Here is a 12,422-nt window from a genome sequence, read left to right on the forward strand (position 1 = left end):
ATCAGATACCACAATTTCTTCAACCATTCCCCAATTGAAGGGCAGCCCCTCATTTTCCGATTTTTTTTTTTGCTACCACAAAGAGCGTAGCTATAAATATTTTGAAGTTTTTTGCCTTATTATCTCTTTGGTGTACAAACTCAGCAGTGGTATGGATGGATCAAAGGGCAGACACCATCCAGAATGGTTGGACCAATTTGCAACTTTGCCAGCAGTGTATTAGTGTTTTGGGCTATGTTTTTGCAAAAGCCTCTGATTGGTCTTTTTGCCTTAAGTCTCTCACTCTAATCCCACCTATATGCTCCTGACATAGTGATTTTCTTTAAGTACAGATTTGACTATATCACTTCTTCACTCAGTAAACTCTACTGACTTCCTATTTCCAGTAATATAAAATAGAAATGCCTCTGTTTAACATTTAAAACCTTTCATAATCTGGCTCTAAGCCCTCGAGCCTCACTGAACATAACTTCCTCTCCCACACTCTCTGATCCAGCCAAACTGGATTTCTCTCTCTTCCTTACAAATAGCACTCTCACCATATCTGGGTCTTTGCATTGTCAATCCCCCATGTCTGGAATACACTTTCTCTTTATTGCTGTCTCATAAAATTCCACTTTCCCTTCAAATCATAGCTGAAAACACATCTTCTGTAGGAAACTTTCTTTATTCATGTGTGTGTGTGTGTGTGTGTGTGTGTGTGTGTGTGTGTATGCACATATATAGTTTAAACCCTTATCTTCTGTCTTAGAATCAATACTGTGTATTGGTTCTAAGATAGGAGAGTGGTAAGGACTAGGCACTGGGGGTTAAGTGACTTGCCCAGGATCACACAACTAGGAAGTGTTTAGTAGTAGACTCCAATTGTTGATTGATTGAAAAAGATTGCATTGATTCTTAGAGTGACATGTATACAAAGATCTGCCTCAAGAAAGAAGGAACCAACACTTTTGTCAGAGAATCTAACTAGGACCAAGAAGCTTGACAACCAGCTGTATGCATTTATGTTGAAAGAAAAGGCCACCCATATGCAGAGCTAAATGCATATATGGCTCCTTCACACAGACTCTGAGACCATTGATTCAGGCTGGTCCTCCTCTTAAAGACTCTTTGTTCATAACATCTGTCCAGGCCCTAATCTAAGAAATGAGAAGACCTGATTGATTCTTGGACAGGTGGGAAGTGCATTGCTGGACCTGTAGGCAGGGAGATCTAAGTTTGAATCCAGTCTTAGATACGTATTATCTGTGTGACCTTGAACAAGTCACTTAACATCTCTGTGCCTCCATTTCTTCATCTGCAAAATATAGATCACAAAAGCACCTACCTCACAAGAATTCTGTGAAGATCAGCTCATACAATATTTGTAAATGCTATTATTATGAGTATGCTGAAAGAACTTAACATAGCAGTCAGGTACTTTCTTAGGATACCAGTTCATGCATTTGGTATGTTCGTTTTAATTTTTGTTACTATGATAAATGAAACATTTTTTTCTTTTGAATTGACTTTATATGTAGAAAGACTAGAAGTAATAGTGTGGCAGATTTTTGTTTCATGGATGGTAAACAATCAAAACTCTCTAAAAGTATAATGGGTTATATGAATAGGTAGTGAGTTCTCTGTCTTTAATATAGGCTGAATGGATACTTCTCAGGGCTGTTGTAGTGGGGATTTCTCTTTAGGTATAAGATGTTCTAGAGCCATGATGGAAAACCTATGGCACACCATCACGGAGACCTCTCTATGGGCATGCACATTGTCACCTGCCAGAGTTCATCATTAGAAAGGTAGAGGTACTCAGATGGAGCTGCTTCCCTCCCCCTCTCTACTGCAACTCCCCATCCCTTTGCCCAGCAGCCCAATGGGAGTGCTTATTCCTCTCCCTCTCTCTACCCAGGCTGAGAACATTCCTCATTTCACCCTCCCCTTTGTCCAGCAGCCAATGAGAATGCACAGTGGGGAAGAGCATTGATTTAGACTTATTGTATTGACTTAGAAAACCAAAAATTAACATGATTTAATTTCTACCTTGTTTTTATTTATTTTGTTAACTATTTCTCAATTATATTTTCATCTGGTTAAGGTTGCAGTAGGGAGTATCTTAGGCCTCTAATCTAAGGTCCCTTCAGAGACTTAGAAATTCTAATTCTTAGATAATTCAGTTAATTTCTTAAGTGATATGGTTTAAGTAAACAAACAAATAAGAAGAAGATGAAGTGACTTGCCATCAGCAGTGGGACTTGAATCAAATGTTAGAGTTAGAGCAGACTTTACAAGACCATCTGGGTCAACCCCCTTATTTTACAGACACCTCTGGCTAGTGGTGTGCTTATAACTGTTTAACAATCAGCAACCAGGGAGGGTGGGGGGATTTGCTCACAACACATTTTTAAATTTCACACTGAAAATTTAATAATTAGCTCTGTCAACTTTATCTGAACTGGCTCTAGCACATCCTTGTCTCTTGGCCTCTATTTTTTAAAAACAGTAATTGGTCCATCATCATGAACCAAGAACTAGAATAAATCCAATGAATGGAATTTTCTCAGACTTGAATAATTAAAATTCTTTTATCGACTCTCAATCTGCCTGTTGCAGAATGATGCAATGCCAGAATCTGAAGGAACCTCAACAGTCAGCTAGTCTAATCTAAACTTAAATGGGAATCCTCTCTATGACATACCTGACAAAATGTTGATCTATTCTATGTCTGACTAACTCTTCTTAAGTTCGACTTTCTTACTTTTGGATAGCTCTCATTGTTAGAAGAAAGATAATGTGGTGTAGTGGATAGTGGGCCAGCTTTGACATCAGGAAGAGTTGAGTTCAAATCCTGCCTCTGACCCATACTATGTTATCCTATGATCCTCTAATCTCTTGGTCAAAAGTTAGAGGTGAGTTGCCAATGTGTATTGATGGAAGGAGTTTCTGGTTTTCTAGACCAGGGATTCTTCACGAATGAATTCATAGGGTTGAATTGCCTCTGAACCTCTCCTGCCCCTTCCCTAACTCCCACAAATACAAATAATGTTCAGAAGTTTTTCTTCTATTAAGCTAAATCTAACTTTGTAGTGTTTACTCATTGCTTTGATTTTGCCTTTTAAGGAAACATGGAAAAAATCTATTCTTTCGTTATCAGTGTGGCAACCCTTTGAATATTTGGAAAAAGCTATTGTCCATGAATCAATTAACAAGCATATTTTAAAGGTTTATTAAGCACTGGGCACTGAGATCAAGAGACAAAAATAAACAATCCCTGCCCTCAAATAGCTTATATGCTCTTAGGAGATACAATATCTACCTATATATATAAATATGTAGTTGCTGTAAGTCATTATAGTTATGTCCAACTCTTCATGACCTCATTTGGGTTGGGTTTTTTTTTTTTTACAAAGATATTGGGGAGGTCTACCATTTTCTTTTGCAGTTCATTTGACAAAAGAAGAAACTGAGGCAAACAGAGTTAACATGACTTTCTCAGGTCACACAACTAGTAAGTGTCTGAGGCTAGAATTGAACTGACTCCAGGCCCAGTACTCTATCACTGTACCACCTAGCTGCCCATATAGCTGTAGGATTTTCTTTGGTATAGGAAACTGCTAGATAAGGAAACTCTCACTACCAATGCATATCTGTACTTTTATTTCCAAATAAATATGTATGTAAGCTATTCTCCCCTACCTTCCTTTTATCTATATTCTTTGTTTTTATTAATGTATACTTCCCAGTGTCAGATTACAGTCAGAGGTCTTATCCCAGTAAGACTCAGTGAGCCCTTCAAGGCCAAATTTGCTTTTGTATGTTAGGCTCTTATTGTCCACCTATTTTTAACTTCAGCAGAAAGAAGTCTAATTTTTCTTTTTTCACAATGGCCTTTCGGACATTTGAAGGTAGGGATTATGTCTCTTCTCAGAATATGCTAGGCACTATCTAAGATACAAAGAGGAGTAAGATCCCACCTTCAGAAAGGTCACAGTATAGTAGGGAGAATAAGACATGGGCACAAATAACTCATATAAGGTAGAATGTGGCTGAAAATGAGAAAAGTTCCTCATATGTAGGTCCACAGGCCGTAGCAACAGTTGGCTGAGAAATGATTGCATTTTGGAGACATGGGCAAGGGCAGTGGCAATATAGGAAATCTGAGAGAAATTTTACCTATCAGCTGACCATTTCCCTCACTGCCACCTACTGCTGTTCCATCCTCAAAACTGGCTCTCTAGAGACCATGCCTGAGAGGAACTAAGTCCAAGAGGAACTGGCACTACCTGAGATTAGGTAGCCTCCTCTCTTCCCAATCATTTTCTGTCCAGTTGCTCTGTAAGAGTTCCCCTCCAACTTAGACTTCTTGCTCTGATCATTTTAAAGCAAATTGATACTACCATTATCTGGGGGAAAAATTTTGTCAATGACTGTTGTATTGTTCTATGTACCATCTTTCTGACTCCTCAACTATAACTGCCTTCTATCACTACCAGTCCAGATATCTATCTATCTATCTATCTGTTATCTATGTGTATTTATGTATGTATGTATGTGTCTATCTGTCTATCTGCCTATTTATTATTTCTTTATATATAATCCATCCATCTCTCCCCCCCCCCCCAATTTGTTTCCTCAGAGCTTAGCACAGGCTTAAATGCATTTCTTTCATTCATTCAGCCACATACACAGTTCCCATGTCCCCTGCCTTCCTCCCTCCCTCCACTACCACCCCACCAGACCCAGCAGCTCACATAGACATACCTGTGAGGTACATCTCCTCTCCTTCTGTGAACATCTGTTGGCAGCGGACACATCTGGCACAGGCTGGGTGGTAATGTTTTCCTCCTGCCTATGGATACAGGAAGATAAAGGTAGGTGTCAAAATAGTGCTGAGTGGCTGATGAAAGGGCTGCTGAGATCTCTTATGTGACCTTTATATGTGACCTGCTAAATATCTCAGACTTCTTAGGCCTGTCTTTAAAGAACAGGAGCTGTCCAAGATCACCTCACTAGTCTACAGGAGCCACAACAAAACTAGGGTGTTTCTACATAGTGGGTTTATGCTGTCATCCTGGAAGAAGGGTGACTTATCTCCCTCATGCCAACCCTGATGGAGTATTAGAGGTCAACTCAGAGGAGCAATGGTAATGAGAATTTTGAGTTGGAATGGGCCTTTCTTTATCTAGTCTGACGTTCTCATTATACAAAGGAAGAAAATAAAGTCCTTTTAAAGAAAGTGATTAGTCTAAGATCACAAAGCTAGGTCTGTTGCAGAGCTGGGAACCTGTGTCCAAACTCCTAATTCAGTACTCCTTCCACTGTACTATTTTGGAGGCACTCCATACACACCTCGCTCCTTCTGTTTACCACATACACAGTCCATCCTAATACTTCCCATTCCCTTCTCTCCCTACTATAATTTAGGAGAAAATGTTGAAGACCCCCAAAATGAGAGTAAATCCCCACTTTATTTCCTGAAGTTCTTGATGGGACCATTTGACAGATAGTCAGGTTTGCCCAGGGAGCCGAAAGTCCCAGGGCAAAACCAAGGAGCCCAATAGGGACATAAAGTGTTATTAAATCATTTTCCATGTGAGACAAGCTATGAACTTGCCTTTATTGACTATCTTAACCATCTTTATGAATTTAGAGCAGTGGCTTTCAATCTTTTTGATCTCAGGACCCCCTTAGACTATTAAAAATTATTGAGGGTACCCCCTCCCAACACACACCTCTGAAAAGCTTTTGTTTATATGGGTTATTTTACTATGTTAGAAATGAGAATGACTTAATATTATTACAAAAATAGTTTTTATCTCACGAACCCACTAAAATGGTCTGGGAGACCACTCACAATGAGAATCATTGCTCTAGAGAATCCTGTGGTCAGGCATCCCCCTCCTGCACTAAGGTTATATCTTTTTAAAAGAACCCTTTGGGGGCAGTGAGGTGGCTCAGTGGATTGAGAGTCAGGCCCAGAGATGGCAGGTCCTGGGTTCAAATCTAGCTTAGATACTTCCTAGCTGTGTAACTCTGGGCAAGTCACTTAACCCCCATTGCCTAGCTCTTATCAGTCACTCTTCTGCCTTGGAACCAATACACATAGTGATTTTCTAAGATGGAAGGTTAGGGTTTATAAAAAAAAAAAAAGAACCCTTACTTTCCATCTTAGAATCACTACTGTATATTGGTTCTAAGGCAGAAGAGTGGTAATAGTTAGGTAAAATGTCTGAGACCACAGTTCAACCCAGAACCTCATATCTAGGGCTGGCTCTCAATCTACTGAACCATCTAGATGCCCTCTAACAACATATTAATATGGTTGAAATACAAAATGCTTCTAAATGTCTCCATTTAGTTTGGAATTTAACAATTGTACACACTTGTTTCTTTTCTCTTATAGCATTAGTCACTTGAATTCAACCAATAAGGTCATAGATTTGGAATTGGAAAGAACCTAGAGTAATTTAGTCAAACTCCCCCATTTTAGTGATGAGGAAACTGAGGTATGGTGAGGTTAGGTGACTTGCCCAGGTCACAAAAGTATAAGTAACAGAATATATGAACCCATTTACTCTGATTCCAATTGCAGTGTTCTTTTCACTGCAGCATTATATATAATCAGAGTTGTAATTTAAAACCTTTTAGAAGATTCAATACACTAGCAGTATTTATTTGACTTTGCAACAAATTACTTTGAAGATTTTTTTTATTATTGTTCTTTTAAAGAATTTCATCAGTCCTTGAGATAACTGAAGCAAACTAGTCAGGAATTTCCAGTGATGGGTCTTTGGCTTATTTCCATCTGCCTCAAAGGAAACTTTTCTAAAATGAAGCATCTGTGAGAGAAGCTCTGGTAGCTGACGTCAAATCCCATTTGTGTCAATAGCTCCAAATACACTGACAGAGTACTTTATGGCAATATCCTGAAAGGCCACCAGATGGAGCTGATACACTGAGGGCCCTTTCCATGGTCAGGGAACCATGACACAATAATGAGCACAATACTGGAGATTCAGCCAGATGGAGAATATAGATGATGCTTTTCTAATGAAAATTACAAAACTTCCTCAAAGGTTAACAATAGTTCTGATGGAAGTATTAAAATATCCACCAACAGCCAAATGCAAACCTACAGCCAAATGCAAACATTTGATAACCACTAAGATAGAAAATTTTAATTCTTAGAAAGTAGATGAAACAGCAAGGGGAATGTTTTTGTTTCAATATTTATTTATAGTTATATCCCTATATTTATTTATAAAAAGGGAATAGCTTTATCTGTATCTAAATCTAAGTAGAAAAATCTTGTGGAATATGTGAAAATTAGAGTATAAGAGGATACTTTACGGGGCAGCTCTGTGTATTGAGAGTCAGGCCTAGAGACAGGAGGTCCTGGGTTCAAGTTTGACCTCAGATACTTCCAGCTATGTGACCCCAGGCAAGTCACTTAACTCTCATTGCCTACCTTTTACCACTCTTCTGTCTTGTACCTGATAAAAAATATTAATTCTAAGACAAGGTAAAGGCTTAAAAAAAAAAAGCAGGTACTTTAGGGAATTAAGTGGTATAGTATATATAGTATTAGACTTAGAGTTATAAAAACTTGAATTTGGATCCTGCTTCAGACACTAGCTTGGGTGACTTTAGATAAGTCACATGACCTCTGTCAGGCTTAATTTCCTCATCTGTAAAATGAGGATCAATAATGCCTATTTTACAAAGTTTTTGGAGGATCAAGTGAGAAAACACATGTAAAATACTTTGCAAATTTTAAAACATTCTATAAATGCTAGTTATTCAAATACTTCAAGGATTCCTTGTTTTGCTTTGTTTTTTTTCAGTTTCCTCATGTGTAAATCAAAATAACACCTACCTTGTAGCCTTGATGTGAGGATTAAATAAGGAAATAATTGTGAAGCGCTTGGCACAGAATCAATACAATATATAAATGTTCATTATTATTTTGATGATATGAGTACTTCTTGGCAAAAAAAATGTGAGCAAGTCACTTGTTATTTGTAATAACAAAGGAATACTTGGTATAGTCAGTTAAACAGCTGAGATTTTAGGACAGGAGATTTTCTAAAGGAATCTGTTTATGACAGATATCTATTCACATGTTGTATCTCCTGGTAAAATGTAAACTCCTTAGGGGTAGGGATTGTCTCACTTTTTATATTTATATTCTGAGGGCCTACAATAATGCTAGCCACACCAAAGGTGCTTAATAAATGTTTATTGATAGGAAATTTATAACCTAGAATTCTGACTGCCCATGTCACCTCTTTCCTCAGACGTGATGTGGATGTGACCCTGGGTTCTCAGAGATCATGCTAGTGAAGTATAATTTCCAATAGGCTTTACCAAACTGGAAAGACTATGAGTATAAATCTAGTGATGGATTGTGGTCATCTATGAAGCAGACAGGGATTCAGAAAGGCTCATATAGTGATCAAGTGATGATTTTTTTAAAAGCCACAATAACTCATTAAATCAGAGGTTCTTTAACTGTTTTTTGTATCATGAACCCATTCTGATAAAACCAGTGAAATCCTTCTCAAAATAATATTTTTAAATAATGGAAGGAAATGCTATATTTCAGTTAGGAGTTAGTGGAAAAAAATCCAATTTTTTTCTATTCAACTACATCGATGCTCCCTAAAATCTATTTATGAACCCTGACCTTGAGTTAACCTAGAATTAAATATTCCATTCAAGTGGGAAGGCATTGTGATTTGTGTCAGTGAAATAAATACTTTATCATGGAAATTATGGCTCCTTAAAGTCTAATTACCTTCTGCTACTTACTAACTGTGAGATCTGGACAAGTTAGCTGGTTTCTATAATCTGAAGCTTCCTCATCTGTAAAATGAGAGGGTTGGGTTAGATCACTACCAAGCTCCCTTTCATCTATGATACTATTATATATGCTGTGTATTTGTAGTTTTGTAGTGACATTGTTGTTCAAACATTTAGGTGTATCTGACTTTTCATGACCCCCTTAAAGTGTTTTCTTGGCAGAGATACTGGAGTGTTTTTTACCATTTCCTTCTCCAGTTTATAGTATTTCATGTGTATTACTTCACATGTATTACCTTATTCTCTATGCAATAATAGAAAACAAAGATCTTAGATTTAGAACTGGAGAGGTTAGATGACTTGTCTAAGGACAATGGTCCTTTGAATCTTATTATCCTTGTCACTGCCTTATCCTGTTCACCCTGGACAACTCTTCCTTTCTGGTGGGCTCTGTTTCCTTAATTAGCCATAATGTGGAACAGATAGTTTAAAAAAGATATTGTTTATATTTTGAGTAGAGCTTCCCATTCGTTCTTCATTCCTAATTTAACAAATAAATGAACTAAACCTTCCATTTTTCTCCCAACCTCTTCATCTCCCGATAGACTCCTTAACCCTCACAACAACTTCAAAACTAATTAGTTGCTGCTTGTGCTTTGAATTTTGTCGTCGTCATCGTCATGTAGGAGCTGTATGATCTTGGACAAGACAGTCTCTTACTCTAATTAAATTACTCTGAGCTACAATGTTTTCATCCTTACAATGGGCATGATACTCATGTCCCATATATTCACAACACAGGGCTGTCATGAAAATTAAATAAGGTTGTGGATGTGAATGCTACATAAATGTGAGTTATCAGGGTTGTGTACAGACCTTGTTAAACTTTTGATGGATCAGTGACCCAGAGGAAAAAGGTTCTTTTCTCCTACTTCCTCCTCTGCCTCCAGTAGCTGGCACTACTCTAGTATCTTTTAAAAAAATATTTACTTTCTCTCTAAGTAACAACATTAAGACAAAAGGGCAAAATGAGGTTAAGTGACTTGCCATGGTCATATAGCTAGGAAGTTTCTGAGGACTGTTTTAAACCCACGTCCTCCCAACTCCAATCTTGGCTCTCTATCCACTGAGCCGCCTAGCTGTCCCTATAACATGTTAAGGGTTTAGAAAACACTTTCCTCATAAGTAGCAGAGGAAGAAGGCAGGACCTGGATTATTACCTCTATTTTAAAGGCAAAGAACATGATGGTGGGAAAAGTTAAGTGGCTTGGCCAAGATATTTTTGCTAATTAGTGGCAGAACTGAAATTTGAAATCAGATCTCCAGTGTGCTGTCTACACCATGCTCACCCAGCTAATTAGAGGAATAATGGCTATACAAGGAGGATGGGAAAGATGGGGAGACAGAGGACTCACTTGTCTAGCAAAAACTCAGGAGACTATATGGGCAAAACAACAGAGATGGGACCTATCTGGGAAACTGTGAGGAGACTGCCCAAGCTGGATGAGAAGATTCCTGTAGGGCTTGTGTAGGATAACATGGTGAGACAAGCCTGTTTTACAACTATTCTGGAGGATTCTGAATGCCAGCGTGAAGAAGGAGTTTGACATAGTAGGAAAAGCAGGATGCAGAATTTTAAAAAAAAGAAAGGAGTTGAAAATGGCATCAGCATAGATGAATTGAAAGAACTGAGTTCAAAACTGTCTGTATGAATGGAATGAAAAGAAGCATTTATTAAGCACCTATTATGTGTCAAGCATGCTACTAGACACTTTACTAATATTTTATGACTTTAAGTAATTTTCTTTTTCTTCATTTGGGATTTAGACTGGATGGGTTCTAAGGTTCCTTCCATTTCTAAGTCCCATAAAACTCATAGCTTTGAGTAGGTGGTAGGAATGAAACGGTGGCTTCAGAAGCCTAATCTGGCAATGTGCTTTATTTTCTTAGGACATCATCTTTCTGAGGGATGCTAGGAATGTCAATCAGAGTATGCTCTTTCTAGTATATTGAAAAACTACAAATTTTAAACCCCAACCCAGTGTCCCATCCTATTGAATAAAGTTGGTTTGGAGAAATTTACAATGAAACCGTCAATATACATTTATTGACAAGAAGCCAGGTAGTCAAACTGTGATCAAATGGTGGAGGGAAGGGAGAGTGGATCTGAATTCTGTTCTGCTATGGCATGATGTGAACCCCAGATCTCTGGCATAAGTCTTGCTTTTGAACATGAGTTTAGGAAGTGGAGATTTACATGAACCAGGTAATACTGTGGAAACTATAGGTATAGAAGCTGTTTGCTCTATTGCATTACCTGCTTATCCATTACTTTACTATTACAAAAGATATTTGATTTCATCAGTGTGGAATAACTCAGACCACAGCTTCTCCATTACTTGACAGATAATAATTACAAATGACTTTTATTGATAGCTTTAGGATTAGCAGAATGTTTTGCACACATTATCCCATTCTCTATTCAATCCAACAGCCCTGTAGGGTTAAATGCCCCAAGTGCTATTATTCCCATTTTATAGGGGAAAAAATTGAGGTGAAAAGACATTAAAAGACCTGTTCAGGACCACACAATTAGTGAACATTCAAACGTGTAGATCTAGCACTCTATCACTATACAAACTATGCTACTTCTTTAAATAGTTCTTCGTGAATCATAGTGTCCAAAAATGTCCTCACCTGGAGGCCAGTCTTTTAGGTGATGGGCCTGTTCATCCTGCTGAGCAAGCCCAGAGGGGGAAGATCATAGTTCAGCCATAACTCAGGCACCATGAACTGAACCAGCAGGAGGGGAAAGACTGCTTTCCTCCGCCCTCCCTCTTACCCCTTTGGATCTGAGGTTCTTGTTGGCATAGGGGAGTTTGTTTCTGTTCTGTGTCATTTGTCTTTCTAAATTTCAGAAGCAGGCAGTAATCCCCACAAGACCTGGAGCCTAATCCTTGGTGATCTTAGAGTCATGATGTTACAGCCAACCATCCCAGCAGGGAAAGAGTCGGATGCTTGGAACTGGAGCCTGAAGGGGTTGACTTGAATTTGAAACTTAGGATCCTGCACTATAGAACTGAGCTAAAGTGTAAATTTAATTTTTTTTCCCTCCCCAAAGACTGAAGTGGTACAAGAGAAAGCATCAACAAGCTCTTCATGTTAGAGGAATAAATTTGTATCTATGTAATGATACCTTTTGAAGTAAATATTCCTTTTTTGTAAAACCCTTATTTTCATAGTAACAACTCTAAGACAAAAAGGCACAGACTAGGAAAATGGGGTTAAGTAACTTGCCCACGGTCACACAGCTATGAAGTGTGAGGCTGGATTTTAATCCAAGTCCTTCTGACTCAATCCACTGTGTCAACTTGTTGCACCTTAAATATTCCTTTTTAAAGGCAGCTAGATGGCACAATGTATAGGGAACTGGGCCTGGAGTCAGGAAAAATTGAGTTCAAATCTTGCCTCAGATGTTTAAAAACTTATGTGACCTTGGTCAAGTTAACCTCAGTTTCCTCAACTATAAAGTGGGGATAATAATAGTACCTGACTCCTAGGGTTGTTGTGAGGATCAAATGAAATAATATTTGTAAATCACTTAGCATGGTGCCCAGAACATAGCAAGTGAT

General features: G+C 38.2%; 1 protein-coding gene and 1 long non-coding RNA gene across 5 annotated transcripts in view; one reads left to right on the forward strand and one right to left on the reverse strand.

The window, feature by feature from the left end:
* The window catches only part of LOC103095474 (uncharacterized), a 28,546-nt gene extending 16,561 nt beyond the window's left edge, over positions 1 to 11,985 (forward strand). The window contains exon 4 of the long non-coding RNA XR_457889.3: positions 11,709 to 11,985. This is a non-coding gene — a long non-coding RNA (uncharacterized LOC103095474). The remainder of the gene's footprint in view (positions 1 to 11,708) is intronic.
* Positions 1 to 12,422, reverse strand: part of ABLIM3 (actin binding LIM protein family member 3) — a 192,071-nt gene that overhangs the window by 55,048 nt on the left and 124,601 nt on the right. For all 4 annotated transcript variants that reach the window (XM_056811604.1, XM_056811603.1, XM_056811602.1 and 1 more), the window contains exon 7: positions 4,750 to 4,837. In XM_056811604.1, the coding sequence (XP_056667582.1) occupies positions 4,750 to 4,837 (88 nt within the window). The remainder of the gene's footprint in view (positions 1 to 4,749; positions 4,838 to 12,422) is intronic.

The sequence above is a fragment of the Monodelphis domestica genome, chromosome 1 (assembly GCF_027887165.1).
Source record: "Monodelphis domestica isolate mMonDom1 chromosome 1, mMonDom1.pri, whole genome shotgun sequence".
In the NCBI taxonomy this organism is placed as follows: domain Eukaryota; kingdom Metazoa; phylum Chordata; class Mammalia; order Didelphimorphia; family Didelphidae; genus Monodelphis; species Monodelphis domestica.